Source organism: Cynocephalus volans, chromosome 17 (assembly GCF_027409185.1).
Source record: "Cynocephalus volans isolate mCynVol1 chromosome 17, mCynVol1.pri, whole genome shotgun sequence".
In the NCBI taxonomy this organism is placed as follows: domain Eukaryota; kingdom Metazoa; phylum Chordata; class Mammalia; order Dermoptera; family Cynocephalidae; genus Cynocephalus; species Cynocephalus volans.
Genome location: NC_084476.1, coordinates 5608028 through 5635849, shown reverse-complemented (window position 1 = coordinate 5635849; position 27822 = coordinate 5608028). Strand labels below are relative to the sequence as shown.

At 39.8% G+C, this 27822-nt stretch overlaps 1 protein-coding gene across 3 annotated transcripts in view; it reads right to left on the bottom strand.

The window, feature by feature from the left end:
• DDX31 (DEAD-box helicase 31) overlaps positions 1 to 27822 on the bottom strand; it is a 70526-nt gene that overhangs the window by 37301 nt on the left and 5403 nt on the right. For 2 of the 3 annotated variants that reach the window (XM_063082368.1, XM_063082370.1), the window contains exons 4-14: positions 26885 to 26928; positions 25731 to 25801; positions 24697 to 24761; positions 18981 to 19025; positions 17786 to 17827; positions 16960 to 17024; positions 15214 to 15333; positions 14974 to 15080; positions 13494 to 13729; positions 12567 to 12743; positions 9064 to 9123 (exon numbers count right to left, since the gene is read on the bottom strand). In XM_063082368.1, the coding sequence (XP_062938438.1) occupies positions 9064 to 9123; positions 12567 to 12743; positions 13494 to 13729; positions 14974 to 15080; positions 15214 to 15333; positions 16960 to 17024; positions 17786 to 17827; positions 18981 to 19025; positions 24697 to 24761; positions 25731 to 25801; positions 26885 to 26928 (1032 nt within the window). The remainder of the gene's footprint in view (positions 1 to 9063; positions 9124 to 12566; positions 12744 to 13493; positions 13730 to 14973; positions 15081 to 15213; positions 15334 to 16959; positions 17025 to 17785; positions 17828 to 18980; positions 19026 to 24696; positions 24762 to 25730; positions 25802 to 26884; positions 26929 to 27822) is intronic. The other variant, XM_063082369.1, reaches the window with a different exon arrangement.

Below are 27822 nucleotides of genomic sequence, written 5' to 3'. Positions count from 1 at the left end.
AATAATCAAAATAACTCTTCAAAACAACTTATTACCCCATTTGACAGATGAAGAAACCAAGGTTCAGAGAGGTTAAGTAACTTGTTCAGGGACACACAGCTAAGAAATGAAGGTAACTCTCAAATCTAGGTCTGCTTTACTTTTCCAAGGCCATCTTATGTTATACTACATTTTACCATCAAAAAAGATGCTATGTCCCTCATATGCTGCTGGTAGGAATGCAAAATAGTACAACTCCTATGGCAGGGAACTTGGTAGTATCTAGCAAAATTACAAGTGCGCTTGCCCTTTGACTCAGAGCAATCTCACTCTACAAATGCACCCAAAGACACACTGGCAAAAATACAAAATGATATGTGCATGAAGTTATTCACTTCAGTACTATATATAATTGCAGATCTGGAAAAAACCCAAACACCTACCAGCAGGAGACAGGTTGAATAAAACACGGTAACACTCCACATAACAGAGTATTATACAGCTATAAAAGGAGCCCAGATTTCTACACACTGACATGGAGAATCTCTAGGATGTATTTTGAGTGTGTACAGGATGCGTTTGTGTAAGAAATGGGGGAAATACAAACATATTTGCTCATATTTTAAAAAGAAATAATGGGAAGAACCCAAAAGCTTACAAGAAGTTACCTACAGGGGAAGGAAGAGAACAAGAAGGAGTGGACCAGGACAGAAGCTAGACTTCCTTTAATGAACCTTTATACTTTTTGACTCTGAGACCACGTAAACGTTCTGACACAATTAAAAAGATAATCAGCTGTCATGCAATAGGAAATAGAGTATTGCCTATGATGCATTATTACCCAAAAAAACCATCCCACACCCAAACCTAGACTCTGAATCTAATCAAGTTCTAGATCCAACTACTAGTTTATAGGAAATATGGGAGAAAAAGGAACATGTTAAATAATACCATGTAGACACAATTAGCCAAATTCAGAATGTGGGGTATTCTAAAAAACAAATGATCTGGTCTATTCAACAAACAAATTCAAGGAAAATAAAAGGAGCGATAACAAAAACAAACAACATTAAATTGGAGATAGAGGAATAGATCTACTGATAAACAGATGAATAAAATGAGAACTAATTTGAAGAAGGCTCATGTAAAGCTACTTCACCATGACTACACCAGTTGTTCTGAGTGGGCCAACTGTTGAGCTAAGGCTGGGTCTGGAGCCCACAGACCCCCTCAAGCCCATTGTCCAGACTGGGTCGCAAACCCTTCACATGCCAGGCTGGGTCCCCAGACCCCACACACGCCAGGCTGGGTCACCAGATACCTTCATGCAGGTCTATGAGCTAGGTAACCGGCCAAAAGGTCCTTGGAACCATAGGTTGGAAAGCATGGCTGCACCCGGTGGACGCCCAAGGCAAATGCCTGCCAGCCTGCCTCACCAAAGACTCTTTCTCTCTCTCTCTGAAGAACACAAGAATAGCAACAAAGCTAAAAAGATACCGCATGAAATACACACACACACACACACACACACTCTCTCTCTCTCTCTCTCTCTCTCTCTCCCTCTCCTTTTGCTTACAAAGGATGATGAACCACACCCAACTGGACCCGAGGGCCCTGACCAAACTATTCTATTTTCCCAACAGCTCCCAAAACAGTCAACGTGGTTATTTCTGACAGAGGGATTTGGGGTGATTTCAACTTTTCTCTCTGTATTTTTCTGTGTTGTTTGCTTTGTTTTTCTTTTAACAACAAATGCATACCATTTTTCCTAAAATTCTTATTCAGAAAAACTTAGGCCCACAGGAAAGGTGAGACGTGCACAGCAAGCCCCTGTAACCTCTCAACCCTGTAACTCCTCATCTACAGTCATCAGGTGCCAGGCTTGGCACATCTGCTTTCTCTTTTTCTCTACACTCAAGTTTTTCTGAACCATCTGAAACTAAGTTGCAAACATCATAACATTTTCAGCCCTAAATACTTTAGCAATCATCTCCTAAGTAAAAGGACACTCTTCTACATAACTGCAACACCATTATCACACCTAAGAAACTTAATATTGAATAATAAATATTTTCTAATAAACATTCCATGTTCAAATTTCTCCAACTATATACCTACGATGTCTTTTATAGTTGTTTCTCTTTCCCAATCTAGGATCCAATCATAGACCTTGCACTCTACTACCCTGTCTCTTTAGACTTCCTTAATCTGGAACAGTACCTCTGCCTTTGAATGACTTATTCAGTTGTTTGATGACTGTCATTTTTGAAGAGCCCAGGTGTCTTAGGAACATCTCACTGCTTTTTCAGTAACGTTCACTTTAGGAATCTGACAGAAATGCAACCTCAGGGTGCTGTGTGCTTCCCTTCCTTTGTAATGCAATCAGTAACTGGGTACTAAAACTTTTGAGACCATGTGAATATTATTTCCTAAAACCTTTTGTTGCCTTTATGGTTGAAAGCAATGACTTTCTATGCCTTATCATTCCTTCCTTCCATTTCACAGCTGAGTTTATTCTGTATGTAAAGATATCTTCCCCCACCACTTCTCTTTTAACTATCACTAAGGATTCATATGGACATGGCTTTTTTGAAAAGCAGTAAGTATGCAAAGTTCCTATAAGCAGTAGGCTCCCTGCATCCCCCAGGGTCAGAGGCAGGACTCTGGAAGATACTGTCTCACCCAGAAAGACCACTGAGGGTAGCTCAGGATTTGTCTACCTTCACTCATACGTAAAATTTGCTGGCTTTCTTTGAATGGTGGCTAGACTGCATTTGTAAGTGTGTAAGAGAAAGTCTAATATACTAGAAGTGTGTCAACCACCCACAAAGTGTTTTTCAGACAGCTCCCACATGCTCTGAAAGCTGAGGGCGATGTTCCAGAGCTGACGCCTTTGAGAACACAATTTAGAGTGTTCTCTATCTAAAGGGGAGCAGAGACTGCTTTCTGCACCAACCACAGTTGATGTCTTTAAAAAAACTGATGGGTTCTTAAATCTGTTAAGCTCTTGTTGAGAATGATTTATTTTATTTCAGTGCTCTGCAGTGGGAGATGCATGTAGACGATGGGCTGCCTGAGCTCTACAGACAGAATGTGTAAAAAATTTAACGCTTGTTGGTTTAGTATATTCAACCAGGAAACACAAATAAAACTCTAAAAAGGCAAAATAGCATAATAGCATATGACGTTCACGAGACTCACTCTGAGCACAAACAGTGAGTTATAAAGGATGCCAGCAGCCTCTCGTGGTGACTCTTCAAGGTTCTGTTCCCACTTGGGTGACCTAGCGCTGGACAACTGACACAACCTTCCTGCCTCCCACTACTTCTGGTGTTGGGGGTACCTCATGACAGACAGCCACTGCCTGCTGCTCCCCTTGTTTTCTCCTGCCCAGATTTAACCCAGCCACCTGCTTAGGCACTTCTATCTCCAGCCTAGGCTGCCGCAGAGAATGGGGGAAAGAAACAGTCCTGTCCAGGAGCAGAGAGAAAGGGGCTACTCACTGCACTGTCACTTTGGGAACTACCTAATCAGGGCAAGTCAATTTGGCTCTCTGAGTCTCAGCTGACTCACCTATAAAATGGCTGCATGAACTGTTCTATTTATTTCATGAGGTTTTGTTGAAGATGGAATGAAAGTGTCTGTGAAAACTGTATTGAGAACTGTAAATCTAAGTACTCAACCTCGGGATGCAGTAAGAATTAGTATGGCAGCAATCAGGTGGTTAGGTGATTCAGAGGCCACTTCACTCTCTCGCCCTCCACACATCACCCATCGCTCCTGGGCAGAGGACCACAGAGAAGCAGGAGACTGCTCCTTTCCCTGAAGGCTGTCAGCCACTACACCAGAGCAACAGGAAAACCGCAACCTGCCCAAGACTCGGCAAAGGCTTCAGTTCTCTGCCACTCTTAGAACTTTGATGCAGTCCAATTTTATTCCTTTAACCTAATTAGGGCAAAAGAATTGCTAAAGTCAGTTCTGAAAGACACTCAACGGTGAGGCCTTGAAGGCCCTGGGCTTGACAATTGGCTGCCTCCATGAGACCTAGAGTACAGATGGAAGGCAGCTTGCTCAGGTGCCAGCCTGTCAGTTGGATTAAAATGACTCATTTATTTACCCGAGAACCTCACAAAGTGCTTTTACTAACAGGGAGAGGGGGCCTGCCGTCTCTCTGAGAAGGGACGCAGCAAACTCGCCTCTGATGCCTTCCCGGCCTGCCAAAAGTCATTATTGCCGTGTGTGGAAAGCCATCAGCAGGGTACAGGCCCCCGTTGTCCGGGTGACAGATTGGGCTGCGTAATCAGAGGAGGAAGGAGAGAGTGCAGAAGCTGTCAGAGGCGAGAGAGCTTGGCTGGAGCCGCCAAAAAACTGGCAACATGAGTTAGTGTAACTGAGCAAACAGCAAACAATCTCCAAATGATCTTTCATTAACACAAATAAAATAAAATGAAAAAGATAAACTTTACCTAAAAAGCATACTCCAGAGAAAAGCAAGAAAGTCAACATTTCTTTGGGGTGCTGAATTGACATTCTGTGACTCTTACAACCTTATCTCCTTTGTCTCCTAGCCTCCTGGCACGGTGGAAATTCCCCAGGAGGAGAGGAAATTAAGAACTGCACAGACCTAACAGTGAGCTTCAAGCAAAAAAAAAGAAAAGAAAAGAAAAGAAAAGAAACAAAAAAAAAAAAAATTGAGAAGGTAGAGGAAAGCAGCACAGGTGATTTAGGTTTCTCTCCTGAAAAAGAAATGCATGTGCTGGACAACCAAGATATGTTCAGACCTGGGTGGAGCTGACAGTGTCTTTCCTTGCAGGAGAAACGGTTACTGTATTCCTTTCACCCAGGGACAACCAAAGAGAGCGACACAAACCAACAGAAAGTCTAGTGTCAGCCTTGTGTACATGTGTGTTTTTAAAATTTTTATCTTATTTATTTTTTTGCGGCTGGTCAGTATGGGGACCCAAACCCGGGAACTTGAAGAAAAATTTAAAAAAAAAAAATTTTTTTTTTAAAGGATGACCGGTAAGGGGATCTTAACCCGTGACTTGGTGTTGTCTGCACCACGCTCTCCCAAGTGAGCTAACCGGCCATCCCTACGTAGGGATCCGAACCTAGGGCATTGGTGCTATCAGCACCACACTCTCCCAAGTGAGCCACAGGCCAGCCCCTTTTTAAAAAAAAATTATTGATGGCTGGCCAGTACAGGGATATGAACTCTTGACCTTGGTGTTATCAGCACCATGCTCTAACCAAATAAGCCAGCTGTCCAGCCTCTACTGTCAGTCTCAAAACCAGGAGGTAACCTGGAAATTTCACTTTCTAGTCACTCAGTGGTATTTCTTTTTATCAACTCATCAACATAACAATGGCATTAAAAACCATGCTCCCTTTCTTTGCTTACAGATAGTTCTTCACTACAAGCAGGAGGAAATAATATTTTGTAGCTAATCCAGTGTCATATCTGATTCCTCTAATTTCTTAATTCCACTGGGAAAGTAGGCTTTCAACTTTCAAATGACTCCTTCCTGTTAATCGCTACTCCCTACTTAACTTGGCTTTTCCTTAGATATAATTTTCCAGAGGACACAAAATTACATTGCAAATGTCTGATGACTTTTTCTCTTTCACAAACTGGTCTCTCCTGCCCCAACTACCCTTTTAACTCTGCCTAGACTCCATCTCACCCCGGCTGAACATTTATTATACACAGCCATAGTATATAAAGCCATGTATCAAGTCCTGAGACAGTTGCACAAAATTAAAAAGACCCTTGCTTTTAGGATGTTTATAATTAAGATGAAAGAAAACACACACACACCATTAATTGCACCTAGCAGGAAGGAAAATGGGGTGGGGAAAGAACTTTCTAACAGTAAAGGAAATAGCATAATTGTGAACTTTTGTATGGTTACACCACAATTTCCAAATTTTCATAGAGACATTCAGTCTTCTGGCCTTGTGAAAATGATCTTGGTATGATAAATTACAACAGCAAAAGGTACAATATAAAGGGGAAAAATCCCCACGCAACAATTAACAACATGATTCCTCTTTATCAGAAGAAGCCAGTTCTCCATCTGTCTCGTCCTGACGTGGCCCTCGTTCCTCATTAACACCAAGGAGGCTCCTGGAGAGCATTCAGATAGCCTGGCCAGCAACAGGCTGCTTAAAAGGATGCAGAGTGACAGTATCTCCTCCAACCCAGGCATGATCTATTACAGTGTGCGTCTCACATGCCCCACAGCCCTGACACCAGAAGTGCCAGCTCAAGCAAACAAATATGGCTGAAGTAGCAGGAATACTAAAAAGCAAGCGAAGAACTTCTCATCACCCAGGAACCCGTGCTGTATTCTGGCTTAGACATGGAAAAAAATGACTCCCCTCCCCTCCCAGCCAGCTCTTCTACAGTTATCTTCAATTCAGAGTAAAGAAGAGATGAGACGATGAGACACTGGCAGAAGATCGGCACAGTGGAAGTGACCTGGACAAGCAAACGAACACAGACCAAGAGGCTTCAGAGAAATCAGACTGTGGGCGAGGGAAAGAGTGCTTTACATGCAGCACCCAGGACTGGCAGGGGGCAGAGGGATGCAGGTGCTGTGCTTTGTTCAGACAATGGTATTCTTTGTCTAGCTGACATCGCTTGCCTGCAGATAGCATCAGCCAGACAGAACAAGGAAAATGATCATATGCTTTTGACCCCACTGAGAATTACATAGTTGTCCCCTGATATCCGTGGGGAATTGATTCTACGACCCCTGCAGATACCAAAACCTATGGATGTTTGTCCTTCATATAAAATGGTGTCATAGTTGCATATAACCAAGGCACATCCTCCTATATACTTTAAATGATCTCTAGATAACTTCTAATGCCTAATACAATGTAAACACTATGTAAATAGCGGTTATACTGTATTGTTTATGGAATGACGACAAGAAAAAAAGTCCATACATGTTCAGTACAGACACAACCATCCATTTTTTTCCCAAATATTTTTGATTTGCAGTTGACTGAATCCAGGGATGTGGAACCCATGGATATGGAGGGCCAACTGCATTTCAGAAAGAATGATCTTTTCTTCCATGTAGAGCCAAATAAAGCAAAAACTGAACTTCAGATACCTTGAGTTTTCTTTGAGACTTACAGCTCACCCATGTCCGTAAAGCATGGCAGCATTTGCATACTAGGAGACTCGACATTTTCCCTGGGATAAATTCAGCATCTTGAGGGTCAAGAATAATAAAACACTTTGGTCCTATCCTAACACAAACTCAGCTCAAAGGTTCTTACTGTTTCTGTTCCAATTTAGACAATCTATAACATTCACTCCTCAGATAACAGCATATGTATGAAAAAAATAAACTTATGCCCAATGAGCAAGTATATTAATCTCTACCTCTCTCAGTCTTTAGAAAAAGGCACACACTGGTGCTTCTCAACACTGAGTTTCCTGGGCCCCATCTATGCACCCAATTTGACCCACAAATACCGAGTGCCTACTGTGTGACTGCTCTCTGCTAGACACCGAGATGCAACTGTGAACAAATCACAGTCCTGGTCTCCATGCAACTTACAGTCTGGTGGGAAGACACCTAGACCAGGTGTGCTGAGCATTACAAAGATAAATGCAGGGTGCACTGGAAATGCCTAATGGGGAAGAATTGGGGCTCCTGAGGTTTCTCTGAAGAAGTGAAATTTAAGCTGAGGTACAGGGGTTAGTCAAAGTCAGGGTGGGTGTTCCAGGCAGAGGGAAGCATGTACTAAGGAAAAGTCAGAATGACAGACTCAAGGAACTGAAAAACAGGCCTATTTGGCTGAAGGGTAGGGAGCAAGGGGAGAATGGGGTGAGAGGAGAAATGTAGGGGTCAGGTTCTAGAAAGTGTTATTGGACACGATAAAGATTTTTGACAAATTTCTTTATCGAGTAAATTACCTGGATTTAATCTTCACTTTAGACCAGGTACTTAAAATGACTAGAATGATCACAAGCATCTGACTCGTGGACTGGCTCCATAAAAGAAGAGGCTACTTGGTCAGACACAGATCTCCTAGGAGGCAAGTGTTCCAGTAGTAACTGTCCTCAGATCTGAATGGACAAGTCTGTAGGACCACCATTTGCTACGCACATGTGAGAATCAACACTATGATAAGCAGGTTACCAAGCAGACCTTCCTGTAGCTGAACACACACATATACCCATAAGAAACAAAGCTAAACTCACCCATAATTGGGTTCAATTCCTAACAACTCTAAATTTAGAAAGAAAACAGTCTCCATTACCTTTAAAACTGAATATAGAATAGGAGTTCCTTAAAAAGTAATTACATTAAATGAAGCCTAGACAGACATTCAAATAGCTAAATGTCTGTGTTCCCACCCCAGTACTTGTCACTGGATTCACTAAATTTATATTGCAATTTCTCTACTGTGTATACAGGTACTTCTCCAATAACCAGGTAGGGATTCAGTTACATCATCCAAAACAGCACAAACTACGGGAGACAGCAAAAACTACAGTAAAACGAATCCCTAGAGGGGGAACATCACAGGTGTGAGTTTTCAATCTCAAAAGAGCACAAGAGACATGCATGAAAAAGGTCAGTGCTGTGTTGGAGAAGGCAACTATCCAAGACTGCAGCAACTGAGGCGAAGGGCAAATGACAGTTTTAGACAGTAGCAAATAAAATCTGCCCGGTGCATCTATTTTCCTTTAAGAAAAAGGTGAGCAGAGGCAAGTAGAGTCATTTTGTTGTGGAAAGAATTTCTCAGCTCTAATTACTCCCGATAGCTGTAATTTACAAGTTTTTGGTGGATAGAAATCACCGAAATTCACACATTTTCAGACCAACAGCTGCCACTATTAGTGAGCAAACTGCCAAGTCTTCAGCATGGTCGGAGCCGGCAATCTGTGGCCCAGCCAGGTGACAAGCCAGAAGTACAAAGAGATAGCCACACCAAGAGGTCCTTGGTATTCCCACTCCACGTGGTATGGCCACAGGACAAACTGTCAAGAGACAAAAACTTCCAACCACCATTACAGAAATATTTCAACCTTCACATGGAGTACAGAGTGATACATACCGTACAAAGAAGGACACCTCTTTTGGAATGCGAGAATTCCTGAAATACTGCTGTTCTTTCCTACAAAAAGAAGGAAAAGTAGGGCCTTTCAACTCTGAGATATATTCCAGCAAAGTAGGCTTAGATTTCTGTAACTTCCAATTTCTTACTGCTACAGCTATTTTAGGCACAGAGAGGTTTGTCAGGGAAGAGGAAGAAGTAAATTCTTCACGGCTTCTGAGACGACCCTGTACTTACAGGACTAGACTTCTGAAAATATAGAAAAGTAGCAGAACTTTCAGAGTAGTACATTTCAGTAAGATAATGTCAGGGTGGGCACATCCTTCAGACCTAACAGGAGCAGGGAAGGCCAATGTAGAATAATGAACCATCCCTACAGGTCCATTTTTTAAAAACTAATTTTAAAAAAAGATTAAACGTTTATACAAATTATATTTTAATGGTAGAAAAATTATATTTAAGTTAAAGGAAGAAAATAAAGTCATCCCACCACTTGAGGCAAGCTACCACCACCAGTAACACCTTGATGTTTCCTGAATCCCCTTTCTAAGCACAACATAACCAAATATGTGGCTTCTAAAAAATGGCATCCTACTATTTATACTATGAACATGTTCTTATCATGTATCAATAGAATGTGGATACCTTTTCATGCCAATAAATATCCAAAGACCACATCATTTGGCTGAATGGATGTACCACCATCTATGTGACCCATATCCTATTACTGGTAATTAAGGTTTTCTCTGTCTCCAATTTTTTAACATTACAATCAATGCTGTGATAAACATCTTTGTAGATAAGCTGTTGTACACTTTCTTAATTAGTCCCTTCAGTTCAATTCCAAAAAACAGACTTGCTGGACCAAAAGGTGACTACACTAATGCTTTCAGTGTGAACGTGTAAGGGCACCCTCTGAGTGTGTTTAAGTCACAGTGCTCTAAGCACTTGAGACCTGGCCACATCCATCTGTTAACAACAAATAAAAAGTAATGTAGCCAAATTACTAAAAATTTGGAAAAATAAAAAAAGTGAAGTCTCTCCTTTGGCTCTAGCACAACCACCATGCACTGTGGATATGCCTCCTCCTGGTCTCTCACATGCATGTATTTTTGTCATAAAGCTGGAACCCTGGGCACACCTCACTTAGTATAGTTGACCCTTACACAACGTGGGAAGTCAGGGTACAGACCCCCCACACCCCGGGTTGCACAAGAGAAAATCCACATATAACTTTCCCCTGGGGCGCTGTGTGCCAGGAGTGGGGGCAGGCGGCTCCTTGTTACTTAAGAAGTAGTTGACTGCTTAACTACTTCAGTACTAATAGCCTGCCTAACAGTAGCCTACTTAACTGTTTGGTGAGGTATGCATTCATAACATACCTAACCAGAAATTTTCTAATATATTTATCAAAAAAAATCCCACTTAAAAGTGGACTTGGACAGTTCAAGCCCGTGTTGTTCAAGGGTTTTCTGTCCATTGTATAAAGACATAAAAAACAACCAACGTTTATTGAGCACTTACTGTGTACAAGACACAGGTCTAAGCATTTTACATGTCTGAACTTACCTAATCCTCATTAACAACCCGACGAGTAGATACCATCATCATCCTCATTTTCCAGCCAAAGAAACTGAAGCACAGAGAAGTTAAGTAACCTGCCCAAGGGACACCCACACACAGTAAAGGGCTAAAATGATATTCGAACTCAGGGAGTTTGTGTTCCAGGGTTAGTGCTTAGAGCCTCAAAAGGAAGATGCACTTGTCCAGTTTACTACACAGTGTTTGTAAGGATCAGTTTTAATGGTTGCATTGTAGAATAAAAATCAGAAAAAGTCAGAGGAGTTCATAAAAGCCTGTGAAACATCTTAATAACTGAACACAATGTATTCAGATTTGGGGTAAGGAAAAAAACGACCAAATTCGTGGACTTTGATCACAACAACCCTGCAGCATCTGCTTCAAACAGTAACCTCTCTTTAATGCTTAATCCACTTATTTAGAATCATGTCGATCATCTAGGGAAACCACACTAAGGTCTTGTTGGGCAGTGGCTGGGGTAACAAGCCAGGAAGATGTAACTAGAACCGTTTCAGCTTAGTCAGGAACAAGACGTTTAACCCTAATACTTAGAAAACGAAAGGCAAAGAAACCACTTATTTTCTTCTTCCTATCTCATCAGGAGGCTATGGAGGCTAAATATTTAATAGTAAATGACAGAGCAGGACTAGAACACAAGCAGTTCATACCCAGACAACATGGCTATAAATACCATGCCAGACTACTACCCTATCAGAGAAACAGTCTCTATATAATTTAACTATAGAGTCTTCTGCATGATGTATTAAAATTCCTAGATTTCTCTGAGTCCCTATCCAGCTCCTTCATCACCCTCAGACCTACCCCGCAGAATGCCTCCAATGAAAACAGACCCAGAAGACTAGTAAACTTAAGTATAAAACAAAAACAAAAGCCCAAACCATAAACGGTATTAAGAATAAAACAAATAAGCTTGATAGAATCGGTGATCCTGAAGGTAAAAACCAACAGGTCCTAAAATTTACAATGGCTAGACTATTTGGGGACTTCAATATAATCTTGTGGCAAATGAGCTGTGCCCTTGAGTGACCTTGAGCAAGATCACTTTTTTAGGACTCTGTGTCCTTAATTATCAAAATCAAAAAGCAAAAACACGAAGAGGGGCTGGACTTGTCTAGGATCATGTCAGACCTTTAATGTCTCTTTTGGCTCTAAAAATGTTATGATTTTTTTAAGTTGGTTCTAGTCAAATCTCACTCTGATTTCTAGTTTTCTTTCACTCTTTCTTATTTTCTAAGCAGCTGGTAACCTCTCTTCTAGGACAAGGTGGCTCCTATTTCCACACCCTGTTCTTTCTTTCTTTCCCAATTCCAGTGAGTACATCCCACTCCCATACTCCCTCCGACTCCTGGAACAGTTGGCCTAGTTAAGGTAGAGAAATAAGACTTAACACAGCTAAGTACCAAAAATAAGGGAAATGTGATACTCTTCTTCTGAACACAAATCTTACTCTGTGCTGAGAAAGGCGTGGAGCCCAAAACCCCTCTGCTACACAGTACCTCTCCCAACCAAAAGTGTTCAGAATGCAGCGCTGTGTCTTGTTGACAATGACAGCAGCCGTGCTCAGCAGTACCATATGGGATCCACAATTTAGCTCCATTAATGCTCTTAATTTGAAGACATCAAGCCCTAATTACACACTGGGTACTAAAAAGGCAAAACCCTTCCCTGGTGCCAGCTACTTAGTGGTACTCGGTTGCCTTAACAGCTGGTAGAAGTAGATTCAGGCCAAGCTGGGTCCGTGAGCTCTCTCAGGTGGAAGAGACCAGCTCCGGAGCAAAAGCCAGTGGGAACAATGAACTCCCCTTCCCGCAACAACCCAGCAGCCTAAGCCACTTCTGGTTCCAGTGGGCTGCCCGTTTTCAGCTCCGTCTTCCGCACCCCGGGGCGAGGGCGGTGCTCACCTCCTGCTCCATGTTGCCATGCAGCCGCAGGAATTTTAATCGCGAGGAGGCAGATGGTGAGGACCCTGATGCCGGGGCCCCTGTGCTGCTCAGCAAGGTCTCAAGGAAGAGATTGTAGTGGAACTCCACCAGCTCGCAACTTGAGAAAAAGACAATCATCTTCTGGTCTTTCTCAAACTACATTGATACAAAGGGGAAAAAATGACTATGTGTTTTTAAGATTAAGGTGACACTAAAATGAGTATTTCTCTAAAATAGTCATGTTGGCCCCAATTTGGAAACAAAGGTAACAGACAGCTTTAAATTATTAAAAAATAAATAAAATAAAAACCAAAAAACACTGGTACTCCTCTCTACAAAGAATGTAGGAAAAGAAAATGACATTGCTATAACCTGAAAGAGCAGTCCGTATCAGGACAACGAGCACACTTCCGAGTGCGGCTGTCCTCGGCTCTGTTCCTTTCGTTCGTTCGGGGCTTGCCACAAATACCAGCTGAGACCCTACGTATGCAGTAAATCCTAAAGCCTCACTGCCAAGCCCTTCCGCCTACTATTTTCCCATACCCCAGAGAAAATCATCACGTGAATCTAGTAAATAAACACACAAATTCTATGATTCTTTAGGAAACATGAGCATAAGCCCCTCTTTTGCCTCACATCCAGCATGTTTCTACCACCAGCACGTTCTTAGTATCAGTCCCAGGGAAGACATTTAAGGCAGATTTCAAGGTGAACATCATGGCTATCACTGGCTTCTGATTTTTTACCACCATCCTAGAACCACTGACTGAAAGGATATATATGAAAGTCTACCTCCATAAAAACTTTTTCTTTTTTTGATGTCTCAACTCATTGTTATCAGTGCCTGACATAAATACAATAGGCCTTTCTTCCCTGGATCAAGCCAGGTCTAGTCCGCAGTCCTACCTTGCATTTCTGAAGGATGAAGGCCGCTAGAGTGACAAGCCTCAGTTTGCTAGGAACCAATGCCACATGCTGAGTGAGACTCTCTGGTATTGCGAAGCTGTCCAGCTTGTTGCTAGTTTGCGGAGGAGAGGCTTCTTGGATCACTGTGCCCTTTGGGTTAAACTGGTCATGGCTTTCGTCCAGGACAGAAATACTGACTGGATTGTGTAAACTGATATCGGCTAGCCATGCTACGCCTTGGATAAAAAGTGAAAAGAGCAAAGCAGACAATAAACACACCCCATGAAACTAGTAATGTACGCAAACCCCCATGCAGCACCCATCCAGGTTTACTAAGAAAGTCCCCGTGGGTATCACCAAGGCCCCGCACTGATCAGCCCTATCTCCAGTTTGGTGGGGCAGACTCACCAATCCTTCACACAATCGAACAACTGATCCATACCAGGGTTTTATAAACTCTCATCTAAGGAAAACCATCCAAAAGGATATTAATGGATGTGTGCACCCATGCCCACCCCCCAAAAGGGTTCTCAAGTAAATTTCCAAAAGGATTAAAAAGGTTTCACAGGCTTCTTTGCTACAGGCCTTCTCAGGGCCTTTATTGTGTTAACATGCACCATGAATCTCCAAGAAAGTGTGGGGCATGTCCCAAACTTTTTTGACCACAGAATCCCCTTTTCACAGATTATCACTCAAAATTAATGTTACTTAGAATATACTTTGAGAACTGTTGATGGGTCACATGAATGGCATCTGTTGTGTGCATATCACAATGTGGCCTAGTAAATCAAGGAAACCAGACTAAAAACATGAAAGCTATATTGTTGTTTGGACAATGACTCATTATGCAGGCTGATTCTGGTGTGGTGATGCAACTTCCTTCCAAGTCTCAATGCTCCTGTCTTGCTAAGAATTTCCATCTCATCAGTAGGGAAGACAGAAAGGAGCTTCCAGAATATATATTTTTACGGTCAATATCTCTTTCAAAAAAGGCAGGATGATCACACTAAAAATGCACTTGCATAAAACGTCACCATCTTCAGAGCAAGGCCCTGCTCTCCATGGGCTGCAACTGCAATAAGAACCTCACGAAACCCCTGGGTCAATGGCAGTCAGCCCTTCCTTCTCCTCTGCACCAGCAGTGTTCTCTTCACCTGAGATGACTTGGGACATGGGACCTACCCTCCCTTTCCCTGTGCCAGATCAGTCTTGGATGGGTGGAAGGGGGAAGCTGGGGATATAGAGTTTGAAAAACTATATGTACGACGGTACTTCAAAAAGTTCATGGAAAGATTTGTATTATCTTTTAATTCTATTTTTCCATGAACTTCTTGAAGTACCCTCGTATATAGTCCTCTAGGGACATTTACCTCCCCCTTTAGTCCCCGAGGTTGGGAATCACTGCTGGAAAACGACCTGGATAACATCTAGGTCCTTCCTCTTCACTAAGAACAAAGACGGTCACTTCTTTTCAACTCACCTTCTGTGAGTGTCGCTGACAGCAAGACATTCTGTCGTTTCTGGCATTCGGCGTTTACAGCATTGAGTATGACTGTGAGATCCTTTTCAAAACCCAAATCCAAGATTCTGTGGTTACAAGGGAAGGAATTTTAATCTATGTGAAGAGTAAATGTGATACTAAAGGGCTGCAGATGTTGCAAAGACAACGGCAGAAACAGCTCTTTCCTTTTACCTTTCCTGGTTCCTGAAAGAGGCTTACCTGTCTGCTTCGTCCAAAACCAGCCACTGTATCCGACTAAAATGAATGTTCTTTGTGGATTTTATGTGATCCACCAGACGTCCAGGAGTTGAGATAAGGATATTTATTCCTTTGCGCAGTCTGTTTAAAATTATATATCATATGAGAAAGTAAATCAAACAGGGCTCTATCAATAGAAAACACAGGAAAAAGGCAGAGACAGATTCATCTCATGTAGAGCACAAATGTGCCGCCACAGGCTGAAATCGTGAGAAAACATAACGGCAAGTAGATAAAAAGATATACTTGAGTTTTTTCCTCTCCTATGGAATATAATTGTTAAGATCTGAAATCATATTAATATCATAAAACCTTAACTTTGAAAGGAATCTTCATTACATAATCCAATACTCTTTATCTGATTCATACATCCATTCTAGAACATTCCAGATAGATGGTTATCTAGCTGTTCTTGGTGGTTTTTGTGCCAGGGAACTTATTACCTGAACGAGTTATACCATGACAATGTGCTCTAATTGCTGGACTGTTCCTTCTTATACAAGGGTATTTCAAAAAGTTAATGGAAAGATTTGTGTTATCTTTCAATTTTTTCACTAACTTTTTGAAGTACTGCCATACTGAATGAACGCTTTTTGTAAGTTCCATACAACGGGGCTAAGCTTTGCCCTGTAGATTATATATTTCTTACTCCCCAAACAACTGCTATCCCACAATTCCACAGTAATAAAAGTCTCCAATTTTTATCTGGGTATATTTTCCAGCTTTCCTTGCAGTTAAGAATGGCCACGTGCCTATGTCCTAGCAATAGGATAAAAGAATGAAGGGTGTATGCAAATCACACAAGTAAGTACCTTATGAGAGGAGTTATAATCATCTTTGCTCCTGCTAGCAGGAAACTAGATGTAATGACTGGAGCTCCAGCAACTATCTTAGACTATGAGGTAACCTTAAAAATGGAAGCTTCCCATAGTTTCATAAAATGATCAAAGGAGCCTGGGTCCTGACACTGAAGCACCATGCCAGTCCTGGGCCAGCTCCATCCGATTTCTTAAATGTAAAAGAAAAATATAATTTCTATACTGCTTGTGCCACAGCTATTTGTTGTCATTACAGCTGAATCTAATCCTAAACAATACTTTTAGGTTTCAAGTTTAATATTTACTCCTCAGTTATGCATGCATAGTTGCATGTGACTACTAATTATCAAGCTATAGTACAATAAAAATGTTTTTAAAAGAATGCAGACAATTTGGGATTTACTTGTAGCAATAATTTTCTACTGACACCCATGATGAGTTCTAGCATAGAATTAGGAATCAACATATTTGAATGTAAAAAGCAAGTTGCAAAGCATTATGTAAGTTTATAATCGTGTTTCTGCAAAACCAAACAACAAAACCCCAAACTCCCAATGTACACAAACAGGAGTCACACCTAGGAGGATATGTACTAAACAAGGGGGACTGCAGGGCACTGGGTGGATGAGAGTTCAGAAGGTAATGAGTACTGTCACTAATCACATCAGAAGGGAACCTGTTTGTATGATAAGTTCATCAATATTTTAAAAACCAGCACCGTCTACTGGTGACTGCTCCCCACTGACTCAATCTGTCCCTATGCACTGGGACTAGGAAACAAAGTCTGAGACAGGCTTTCTCCAAATTTAGAAGGACCAAGTCTTATTGAGTAGGAACGCAGGACACACAGATTCAAAATGGAATTAACAACAAACCAACCTCTTCCTACCTGGCTTTTTCTGATTTTCTCTTCTCTCCTCCCATTAATACTCCAGGCACAATCCAGGTAAATGGCTACCGAAAGACAAAAGACTAAAATCAATACAAAGCCTCCTTGACTGAAAATACAGTGTCTGATTCTAAATTCCTTTTCCTTAAACCAAGTTAGGAGGGAGGGTTCAGGCTTCTCATTGTGTGAGGTGTTATTAAGCAGACACAATTCCTAGGCATTGCCATACCCATGGTTACTATCAGCAGCAACTTGAATTATAGCTACATAACTAGCTTCCAACGCTGTGAGAGAGAACCGTGAGCTTTTTAAATGATTCAAGTAGCTTCCCTGCCTTTCCCCATGGAGCTTGAATTGAAAACACATTTTAGTAAGTCTCCTGCCTGTTTTCTTGGTTAAGATAAAACCTAAGCAACACCTTTCCCTACTCCCCAGCCCTGATAAAAGAAAGATCAATTCATGATCTCATTTGGTGGGCTGGCAGGCTTTGACTCTGAAGCCTTCTCTCTCTTCTTTCTTAACCCCTATTTGCAGGTTTTTAAGTTGCTTTCCACTGGATCACCTTAAGGTGTACCTGTGAATCTCTGTACATGGCTTGCTACTTACTATGAACAGATTACAGGACTTTAAGCGCAAGGAAACACTGCAGCTAATAGTAAGGTTTAGATCAGTAAAAACCTACAAACAACCTAGAGAAAACAGACATGCACGCAAGAAGAAAAAAAGAGTAATTCCTATCTCTTTGAAAAAAAGAAGACTATGGTATATTAATCTCTCCTCAAAAAGTTAGAAAAAAACATAAAACTGCACTCACGGTTTGCCTTACCTTAAGCAGTTTCTGGACAATGTCAAAGCTTTGTAGAGCCAGCTGTAAATATTAAAAAGTTACAGATAATGAGAAGGATCCCTTCTTCCTTTTTTCATTTTAAGACAATTGAAAGTGATCAGGATCCAAACTCGAAGCTCAAGTTAAGACTTAAAAAATATCCTGTACACAGAATCTACACTGAAAATATACCTTGTTCTTAGACTGGTTCTGCAACCTTTCAGTTTGGGGAATGAGGGTAAAGACATCACATCTATTTCTTGGACATACACAAAAATAGTGTTTTGTGCTCCCTCTGCTGGCTCATATTCCCCAAGTGCCACACAGATAAGATTCTGCCACAGTATCTGAAGACTGGGAAGTGGTCATTCCCCGAGTTTATAAAAACAAAACCAACAAGCCCAGTGGAAAACAGAGAAAGTGAAAATTAACGTAGGTTATAACCATTAAGAGCCATCAAAGAATTCTCTATCCTGTTATCCAAGGAGATATATAGAGAGAGATTCCACATACTTAGTATTCATGAAGCATTCTAGGGAAGCAGCAAGTTTGCTGCTGTAAAAATTTAAATAGCTTCTGTGCCTGCTCTTGCGCTGGACTGGGCTGATAGGACACTGCAGGCTGTATAAAATCTCCATCTACATGATCAATTTTCTGTGAGGAAGTGATTAGCATTTGATATAGAAAACAGACACCCTAACCTGAAATTGCCTCTGTAGGCAAATAAGATAGATCAGATAGAAGAGATTTCCACTAAGAAAGAAGAAAAATATTGAGAAGCTCAACTTTTAGGAACAAGTAAAATTTTTAGTAGCAGTGGCTTCTTTAAAAGAAAACAACAAAACAGGTTATTTTCCGAACCAACTGCTTTTGTTTTTGAATTAAGTTGCTAAAAAAAAAAAAAAAATTACAAAAATGTGATTCTTTTCATCCTTTTCAAAAGAACAGAAATTTAGCAGTGTCATTAGTTTTCAGACAACAGAGAAATGCTTTTCTGGACTTAACATATGATTTTCAGAATACCTGAATTTCTGTTCTTGACAGGAACCAAAAGGATGATTCCTTGGCAAAGGAAGAGGGTGTGCAGTGGTTTGTGCAGTAGGGAGGAAAATGATAGAACCACTTTAAAATTCAACAGGATGCCACTGAAAGTATATGCTTAAAATCTGCTCTGAAAGTGAGCTCGCTTACTTACCTCTCTCGTTGGCACTAGTACCAGAGCATAGGGGCCATCACTGCGCTGTTGACACAAAGAAAGGAAATGCCATGACTAGGATGAAGAAAGGCCACAGACTCCAGAAGGACAGCACTCAAGGGTGGCTAGTTGTAAAACACCAGAAGCATTCTCACTGAAGAAAGGGACAACACAAGAATGCCCATTAACCCCATTATTATAGAACACTGTTCTAGAGGTCCTGGCCCATGCAATCAGACAAGAGAAAGAAATATGATGCATAAAATTGAAAAGTAGGAGGTAAAATTATCATTATTAGCAGATGATGTTATTTTATCCTAGGGAAAAAACCTTAAGAGAATCAATTGAAAATCTATTGCAAACAAGATAATTCAGTCAAGCAGCTGAATGAAAAATTAATGTATAAAAATTGATAGCCTTCAAATATAGAAATATACAATGGAAAGAAAAAATCACACTTATGGCAACAAATAAGACAACAAGAATAAGGTTATCAAAAAAATATACAAAATCTATATGAAGAAAATTTTAAAACACCTCTGCAGGACATAAAATAAAATTTGAACAAATGGAAAGATGTACCCTATTCTTAGATAAGAAGACACAGTATTATAAATAAGCTAATTCTTCCCTAAATCAATCCATAAACGTAATGCAATTCTAACAAAAAATGCCACAAATATGTATATACATGCATTTATGCATATACATAATACATACAAACAGAAAAGCTGATTTTAAAGTTCATATAGAAAAGTAAATATGCAAGAATAACCAAGACATTTATGAAAAACATATCAGCTGTTAAAATTATTTAAAGCTACAGCAACTTAAAAAAATTATACTGGTACATAAATAGAGATCACGAGCAAATAGAGTCTAGAATGGAATCAAATACATACAGAAATTTCGAAAATAATATAAGGGCCATTTTATATCAGTAGGGAAAAGATGGATTACTCAAAAAGTCCCTGGAGAAAAAAATAAAGTCAGAAAAATAAAGCGGTAATAAAGTTGGCCTTCTCACAAATGACACAAAATTCAGAAACCATAAAAGAAAACACTGATAAATGTTATTACATAAAAATTTAAAATTTCAGAATGGAAAAGTAATACCTAACAAAATCAAGAGTCAAATGACAACCTGAGGAAAAAATATGCCACACCTAAGAGAAAGAGCTAATTTCCTTAACTTATAATGAAGTCCCATAATTCAATTAAAAAAAGAAAAGACCAACAACTCAAATAGAAAATGGATAAAGGACAGAAATAGTTAATTTATGGAAATAGGAATTCAAGATTTGGCTGTATGAAAAGATGTTCAACTTTATTACTGAGAGAAATTCAAATTGAAACTACAATATAGTATTTTTCTCATCAAATGAGCAAAAATAAAACAGCTGATAGTGTAGATGTGGGCATGGGCAAACAGAAACCCTTGTATACTGCTAATGGAAATACCTATTGGTATAATGCCTTTAAAGGTCAATTTTGGCATTATCTACCAAAATAAAAATGCAAATTCCACTTACAGGAAATTCTCCTACAGATACATATGTGTACATACAGAAGTTGTAGAATATTTTATAGATGTATTTTATTATAATAAAATAATTTTGTTTATAGCAAAATACTGAACATAATGTAAATTCCACCAACCCTAAGGGAATGATTCAGTAACTTATGGTATATACATACAATGGAATACTAGGCAGCCATTAAAAAGTACAAGGCAGCTCAGTATGGTACTGATAAGAAACCATCCCCAAAATACATTAAAGGAACAAAAGCAAGGTACAGAACCTGAGGCATAACAAGCAACTACTTGTGTATCAAACCAAACAAAACAGAAAAACAAACAAAAAACTTCAAATAAAAGGGAGAAGAGCAACTGCGCTCACTCATATTTGCTGGATATGCAAAGAATATCCCTGGGGGATAAAAAAAGAGACAGGTAATAACAACTCTTGATCTTGAGAGGCAAACTACGCCACTAGGGGAAAGTGGAAGTAGAATAATTTTTTATTTTTCCCTATTTATATTTTGGCACTGTTTAAAATTTTTTTAAGATAGATATATCTTTAAAAAAATAAAATAAAGAAGCAACAGAAATCTGATAAAGGCCCCTAAGTCAATGGTGCCTTGCACATCAAAAGTGCTCGAATGAATGAATGAATCAAAACAGTGTTAGTGCACAAGGTAACCACAGATTTAGCAGTAAATTCAATTACAAGTATGGTTTTCATGTTTTGTATAGAAAACATTTATCCACAAAGAGAAAAGGATTTGGAATTCAAACTGGAGTCATCTGTACTCAACATCAACTTTGTGAGACTACATTGAAGCCCAAGGTAGGAACAGTAAACATGTTAGTACAACAGTATCAACATGCCACCGTGTGACGTTAGGAGATTCTGACATTTCAAAAGGTGTTACTACACAGAGAAGAAGAAAGAAAAATCAATTCCTCGCAGGGCACAAGTAAGTGAAGAAGGATGGATGTGATGTTAAAAAAATCAGAGCCAAAGTAACTAAGAGTGAAACACAGAAAAGCAGTCCACTCTCATTCCATCACCAAAGTAATGTGAGAATCTGTTGGGTGCCATGAATTTGCTGCTCCTTCCAGATAAGTTTTTTACAGGTCAAATCATTTTACAATGAACTCTAAGGGACTATATTGATTATTACTTGGAACAAGTGAATTAAACTGAGGCTTGGAAAACTGTGTCTCTACAGAATATTTCAGTCTTTAATAGAATGACCTGTCAGTCCTATTAAAAATATTTGAGCAAATAAAAAACTACATAGCTCGCTAATGGTTCTAAATATAAGCAAATATCACTGCTCTTTCAAAGTAGCCACGTGACCATGTTGCTGCTGCTACTGATGACAGCTAAAATATAACGAGCTTGTGCACACGCGATTCCCGGGTTCTGGGTACCAGGTCCCACCACTTCACATGCATTAGCTCACTTAATCCTCATTGTAACCCAAGGAGAGAGGCACTGCTGTTGTCCCTGTGCCACAGGCGAAGACAACGAAGCACAGAGAGACGAAGTGATTTGCCGGAAGTTACACTCAGGCCCAGGATTTGAGTAGAGCACCTGCTGTGTCTGTCATCTAATCTCTCTCATCCTCAGTTCATGGATCTACAAAATGAGAGCGCTGGGCCAGATCTGCAGGAACCATTCCAGCTCGATACTCCCTAACTCTTCAACCTGGTAAAAAGGGAAAAAACCCTCCACTGGCAAGAAGTTCCCCTGGAGTATATAAGTAGATGAGACTTTACTATACGATTGCAATAATTTACATTTACTCTTCTCTATGTACCAGGGACAATGCTAAGCACTTTACAAAAATTATCTCACTATAAAGTGCTTAGTGGGGAAAAAAGTCAGCTACCTTTAAGAAATTAAATTCCTCACTTACCCACCTCAGGAAAAAAACAATATTAATAGCTTGCTAAGTATCATTTAGTCTTTTAATGCAAATATACACACAGATTATTATTATTTATGAAAATGAAGTCATACTGTACATACTGTTTTGAAACTTGCCTTTTTGAATTATCATGACAAGAACACTTGCTCAAGTTCCAATAGTAACTGAAAAAACACCACTTTTAATGGCTATCTAGGGTTTTTAAAAAAACAATTTAAAAATTTTTTATACTATTCATTTTGAAATACTTTCAAGCAAAAGAAATTGCAAAAATAGTACAAGGAATTCTCATGTACCCTCCTCCTCCCAGCTTCCCCATATCGATTATCAAAACCATAATATAGTATAATTGTCAAAATCAGGAAGTTAACATTGATTCAATACTATTAATTAATCTACCAACCTTATTCAAACTTCATCAACTGACCTGTTAATGTTTGACTGCCAGGACCACATGAACTTTGTTGTCACATCTCCTTCAATCTGAGGTAGTTCTTTAGTAGTTCGTTCTTTTACGACCTTAACACTTTTGAGAACTACTGGCCAGTTATTTTGTAGGATGTCCCTAGATTTCTGTCTAGTGTCTCCTTATGATTAAATTCAGGTTATGCATTTTGCTTTGACCACAGAAGCGATGTGGCCTTCGCGGTGCACCGTATCAGGAGGCTCCCAGAACTGGTGAAGCCAATGTTGATCACTTGGTGAAGGTGGTGACAGCCGGGCTTCCCCACTGTAAAATTACAGTTTTCCCTTTTTTGGGGCCTCTTTTCAGTTTTTTTTTTTTTTGGTGGCTGGCCAATATGGGGATCCGAACCCTTGACCTTGGTGTTACAATGCTGTACTCTAACCAGCTGAACTAACTGGCCAGACCTGTCTTCCTTTTGTAATTAAGAAGTACCTTGTATGGAGATACCTTGAGATTATGTAAATATTCCATTTTCATCACATTTTCATCCACTCATTTCAGCTTCTATGATAATTCTTGCCTGAAACAATATTACTGTGGCATTTGCCACCTGGTGATACTTTATATCTATCACTTCTACGTTTATTTATTGGAATTCTGCCATAAGGAAGGGCAGAATTTTCCTCCTCCCCCATTTATTTATCTATTCATTAGTTTATTTATATCAGTTTGGATTCATAGATGTTTGTTTTAGCCTACAAACTATAACACAAAACTATCATTACTTATTTTGTTACTCAAATAACCAGGTAGGCTTGACACACTTCTAATTCTGCCTATCTAAACACAGAAACAGTAATCAATGCAGTCTTATCGTCATCTTTTATGCACTTCCCTAACTTCCTATTTCTGGGCTCACTATTTCCTCCCAAATGAGAATAACAAGGACTATATTTGTGGGATTCAGGGCTGGGGTTTGAGGTCACAGCAGTTAACTGGCCTCCTAGGGAACCCAATTTTGGCCCCTTTGGCCCAGGCACTAACTAATGTTTCAAAACTAAAGAAATTCTAAATAATGTTAAATACAAGGAAGCACAATTGTCAAACTATTAACTGGGTGCTTATTTTGACATATACCATTCATGATAAACCACTGTTTTAAATATAAAGTTCAGCCTTCCTGGTCAAAAGTAAACAACACATTGGAATTTAGGATAGAAAACTGAAATCTAACTCTTTACATGATTTACAAAACGTAAGAGCATAAATGGATAGCAGCAAATTAAATCATTTTGAGATATTTAGTGAGTGATAATTTTGTAGGAGGACCCATGATAGGTACTGTGGAAGACACAGACATACAGTCCGTGTATAGCACAGGAGGCAGTAATTAACCTTCACCATAAAATCATGGCAGAGTAAAGCGCTTGATCTCTTGAGCCAAATAGAACAGAGGTGGAAATCCAGTTCCACCATTATTTGTTACATGGTCATGGTTATTTAACTTTCCCAAGCATCTGTTTCTCTTTGTAAAATTGGGATAACAGTAACGCCTACAATTTGGTAGGGCTCAGGGTGGTTAGAGATTCAAGAAGATAACACATACAAAGCCTTTGGCACAACATCTAACACCTGGGGAGTATTTTGCAAATGTTCCCTGTTATTCTTACTATGATGATTGTGAAGTATATTCTATTCCACTCTGGGCACAGTCTTTAGATACAACAAGTTTATGTAATAACTGAATTAAAAAGAGGGAAGAAAACAATGCTAAATGAAAACAGATTCTTTTGGTCCTAACATTACTGCTATGGTTCGGTTTGATGGTTGCTTATGCACTATGAACAACATAAAACACATTATACTTACTTGTATTTTTGACTTCATTGCTTGAAGGGACTGGACCATAGGGATGCAATAGGCAAGAGTTTTACCTTTTAAAAAAATGCAAAAGCTGTTAAAACCACAGTCCCTGCAGATGTGAGAAAAGCAAAGGCCATAAAGAAAACAGGATTTGCTATCTTTGGGCACTACTAAATTCCGGGGAAAGGTAAACTGCACATCATACAACCTAGAGAGGTGAAAAAGGACTTCGCCTGTTTACCACAACTCCTAATTTAGCTTTGTGAATTCAGTACTTCTAAAAAACCTGAAGCTTCAGCTCCTTTATCCATCCAATGAGAGATAATGATACATTTCAGAAATCACACAAAAGCTCAACTTGACGGTTGTCTGCAAAAGAAGATTTCTAGAAAATTTCTCCTCTGAAGTCCCTTTTAACGTCTCAGATGAGCTTCAGTGCTCAATGAAATGTTCTCTGGAATGCTGATGTGATTAGAAGCCAGTCTGAACCCTAAAGCTACCTTCCAAGGACTGAGAAACCAAAGGATAGCAAAATCTTTGGGTTTCCACCCACCTGGATGGTGACCAAGGTGGTGGGAGTGGAGAATAGCTGCCACTGAGGGCACAAGGGGGTGAGAAGAACAAGCCCAGACTGGCCTGGAACATGGCACAGTATTCTGTGCTCAAGCACAGTGACTGGCATCCGATCAGTGTGTGCTCATGCCAGAACTCTGTGTTTCAATACCAGAAGAAAAATTCATTCCTCACTAAAGTGAGGATGGGCAGCTCTGGCCATAGACAGTGGGACTCAGCAAAGCCCTCAAATAGGATCCAAGGAAATGACAGCAGAACTAATCATTCCTGATCATGGCACCATCAAGTATCCTCTTCCTTTCACTATGTGAACAAATTCAGGGCTCTAATCAAAAGCAAGCCTGGTTTCCTTCCCCCAAACAAAACAAAGCAGCTACCACCACCACCACAAACACCTTACTACATAAGCTGTTGCATGACCGTGGGCCTGGGTACCTAGGAAGAAGGGCAGAGATTAAATGACTGACCTGAACCCGTCTGGGATCGCACAAGAGCATCTCTGCCTTCCAGCAATGTAGGAATACTTTGCTTCTGAACACTTGGGCCACCCAAAAGAAAGAACACATCTTATCTATAATGTATCACCCAGTTAGGTTTACAGGCAGAGACACAGGATATACAAAATGCAATTGCCCCACACTTTAATTTGTCTTCCAAATGCCACCTTGGATGTTATCTAGACATTCAAATGAAGGCGCTGAGAAACTTGGGATGATTAGAAAAATAAAACCTTAAATTTCTGGAATTTAGCTGAAAATGGTGAGGCAAGACAGAGATTGGCCATTCTATTAAACTAATGTTTATTAAAATTGGACAGGTATGACAACATATTAGAGTTACCACAAAAAAAGTGTATCAAAACTCTCTTGCCTCCTGTAACAGGTAATAGAGAACATGGTAAAACAGAATGGAAAGGATTCCATGCAGAATAGCAAAAGGAAGCCTGCAAGCTATCCAGATAAGCCAGCAGCGGCTATCCATCCTCCAATAAACTGCCACAGACACTGAAATATGTGTCTTCACGTGTATGTAAAAACAACCAACAAAAAATGATATAGAAATCATTTAAATTTAGTTGATGAAGGGAGCTCCTTAATTTATTCTTCAAAGTTCCTATTAATTTTTATCATGACTAAAATGTACCGAAGCATACATACTCAAAATGAGGAAGTTCATCTCCCCCCACACTCTTTCCTTCTCTATTTCTATTTTCCAGGAGTCATCACTAGCACAAACATTTAAAACATTTTTTATGTCCAATTTTTATTTACTCCTGTCTTTCTGGTTGATTCTAATTCTTATTACTAAGAACTGACATGATCAAATTCCATATTTTGGCCAAAATACTTTCAGAGAAGCACAGACAACAGTGGACCTTACGCAGACCATCTTCTAGACCAGACATCTTGGAACAGAACTGGATAGAAACCCAGTCTCTGCATTTAACAGGTGGGGAAATCGAGTGGCTAAAGGACATGTCAAGCTCTCTGTGGTCAATAGCCTTGCATTGTCTTCTAACGCCAAAACACAAATTTACTCTGCCTTCCACAGACAATTCAGATTTCATCCGGTTATACCAACTGAAGCCCCAAGAAAATCAAGATTAGCGTGGAACTCTTACCTGGTCATACTAGACATTTTTAATACCATATTTATTGTGGAAATCTAAAAGAAAAGATGAAAAATAAATATTTTCCTTTAACTATCAATTTTTTTATACAAAAATACTAAATGGAAATGACACAAAAGGAGAAAATACTGGGATGACACTGATAATTACCATGACCAAATTAAGATCCTCCAACCCAGGGGTTCTCAACTGGGGGTGATTCTGCCCACCCGCAAGGGGACATGTGGCAATGTCTATAGAAATTTTTGGTTGTTACAACTGGGGGAGTAGGTGCTATTGGCAGCTAGTGGGTAGAAGCCGGGGATGCTGTTAAACATCGTACAATGCACAGGACTGTCCCCAAAACAAAGTTATTTCGCTCTAAATGTCCACCGCACCAAGGTTGAGAAAGCCTGCTCTATCTAACCTGTAGCTGAGAAAACAAGCTTATGTAACCCACCTTAAAGAAGGGGTAAGTAAGCTATGATCAAAGAAATCAAGACTTCCTAAAAGTTAATATTTTTTCTCTCTTTACTCATAAGTCTGGAAAACCCATTAATGGTTAAAAAAAAAAAAAAAAAATTGTCCTTTTGTTTACAGAAAAAGCATATTAAAATAGATTCTTTTTCCTTCAATTCTCTAAAACTGCAAATGTCTATTAACAGTAAGATGCCAGCTCAGTTCCCTCTCCTATGGTCACTGAGACATCTGCCATCACAAATATGGCTTCAACACCACATCTATCCAGTAATTAGGAAGCTGTTTTAAGTCCAATAAGTGAAGTGCCAGTTCTAAACTGTACCAGGTGAAGAAAGCCTTCAATTCTTTAAAAAAAAAAAAAAAAAGGAAGGTATGGGGTATGGGGGTGGGTGGAGTTAGTAACCTAAGCACATCTGAATTGTCCTAGAAGAGTACCCTATCAATCAGAGTTCATTCAGGTAACACAGAGC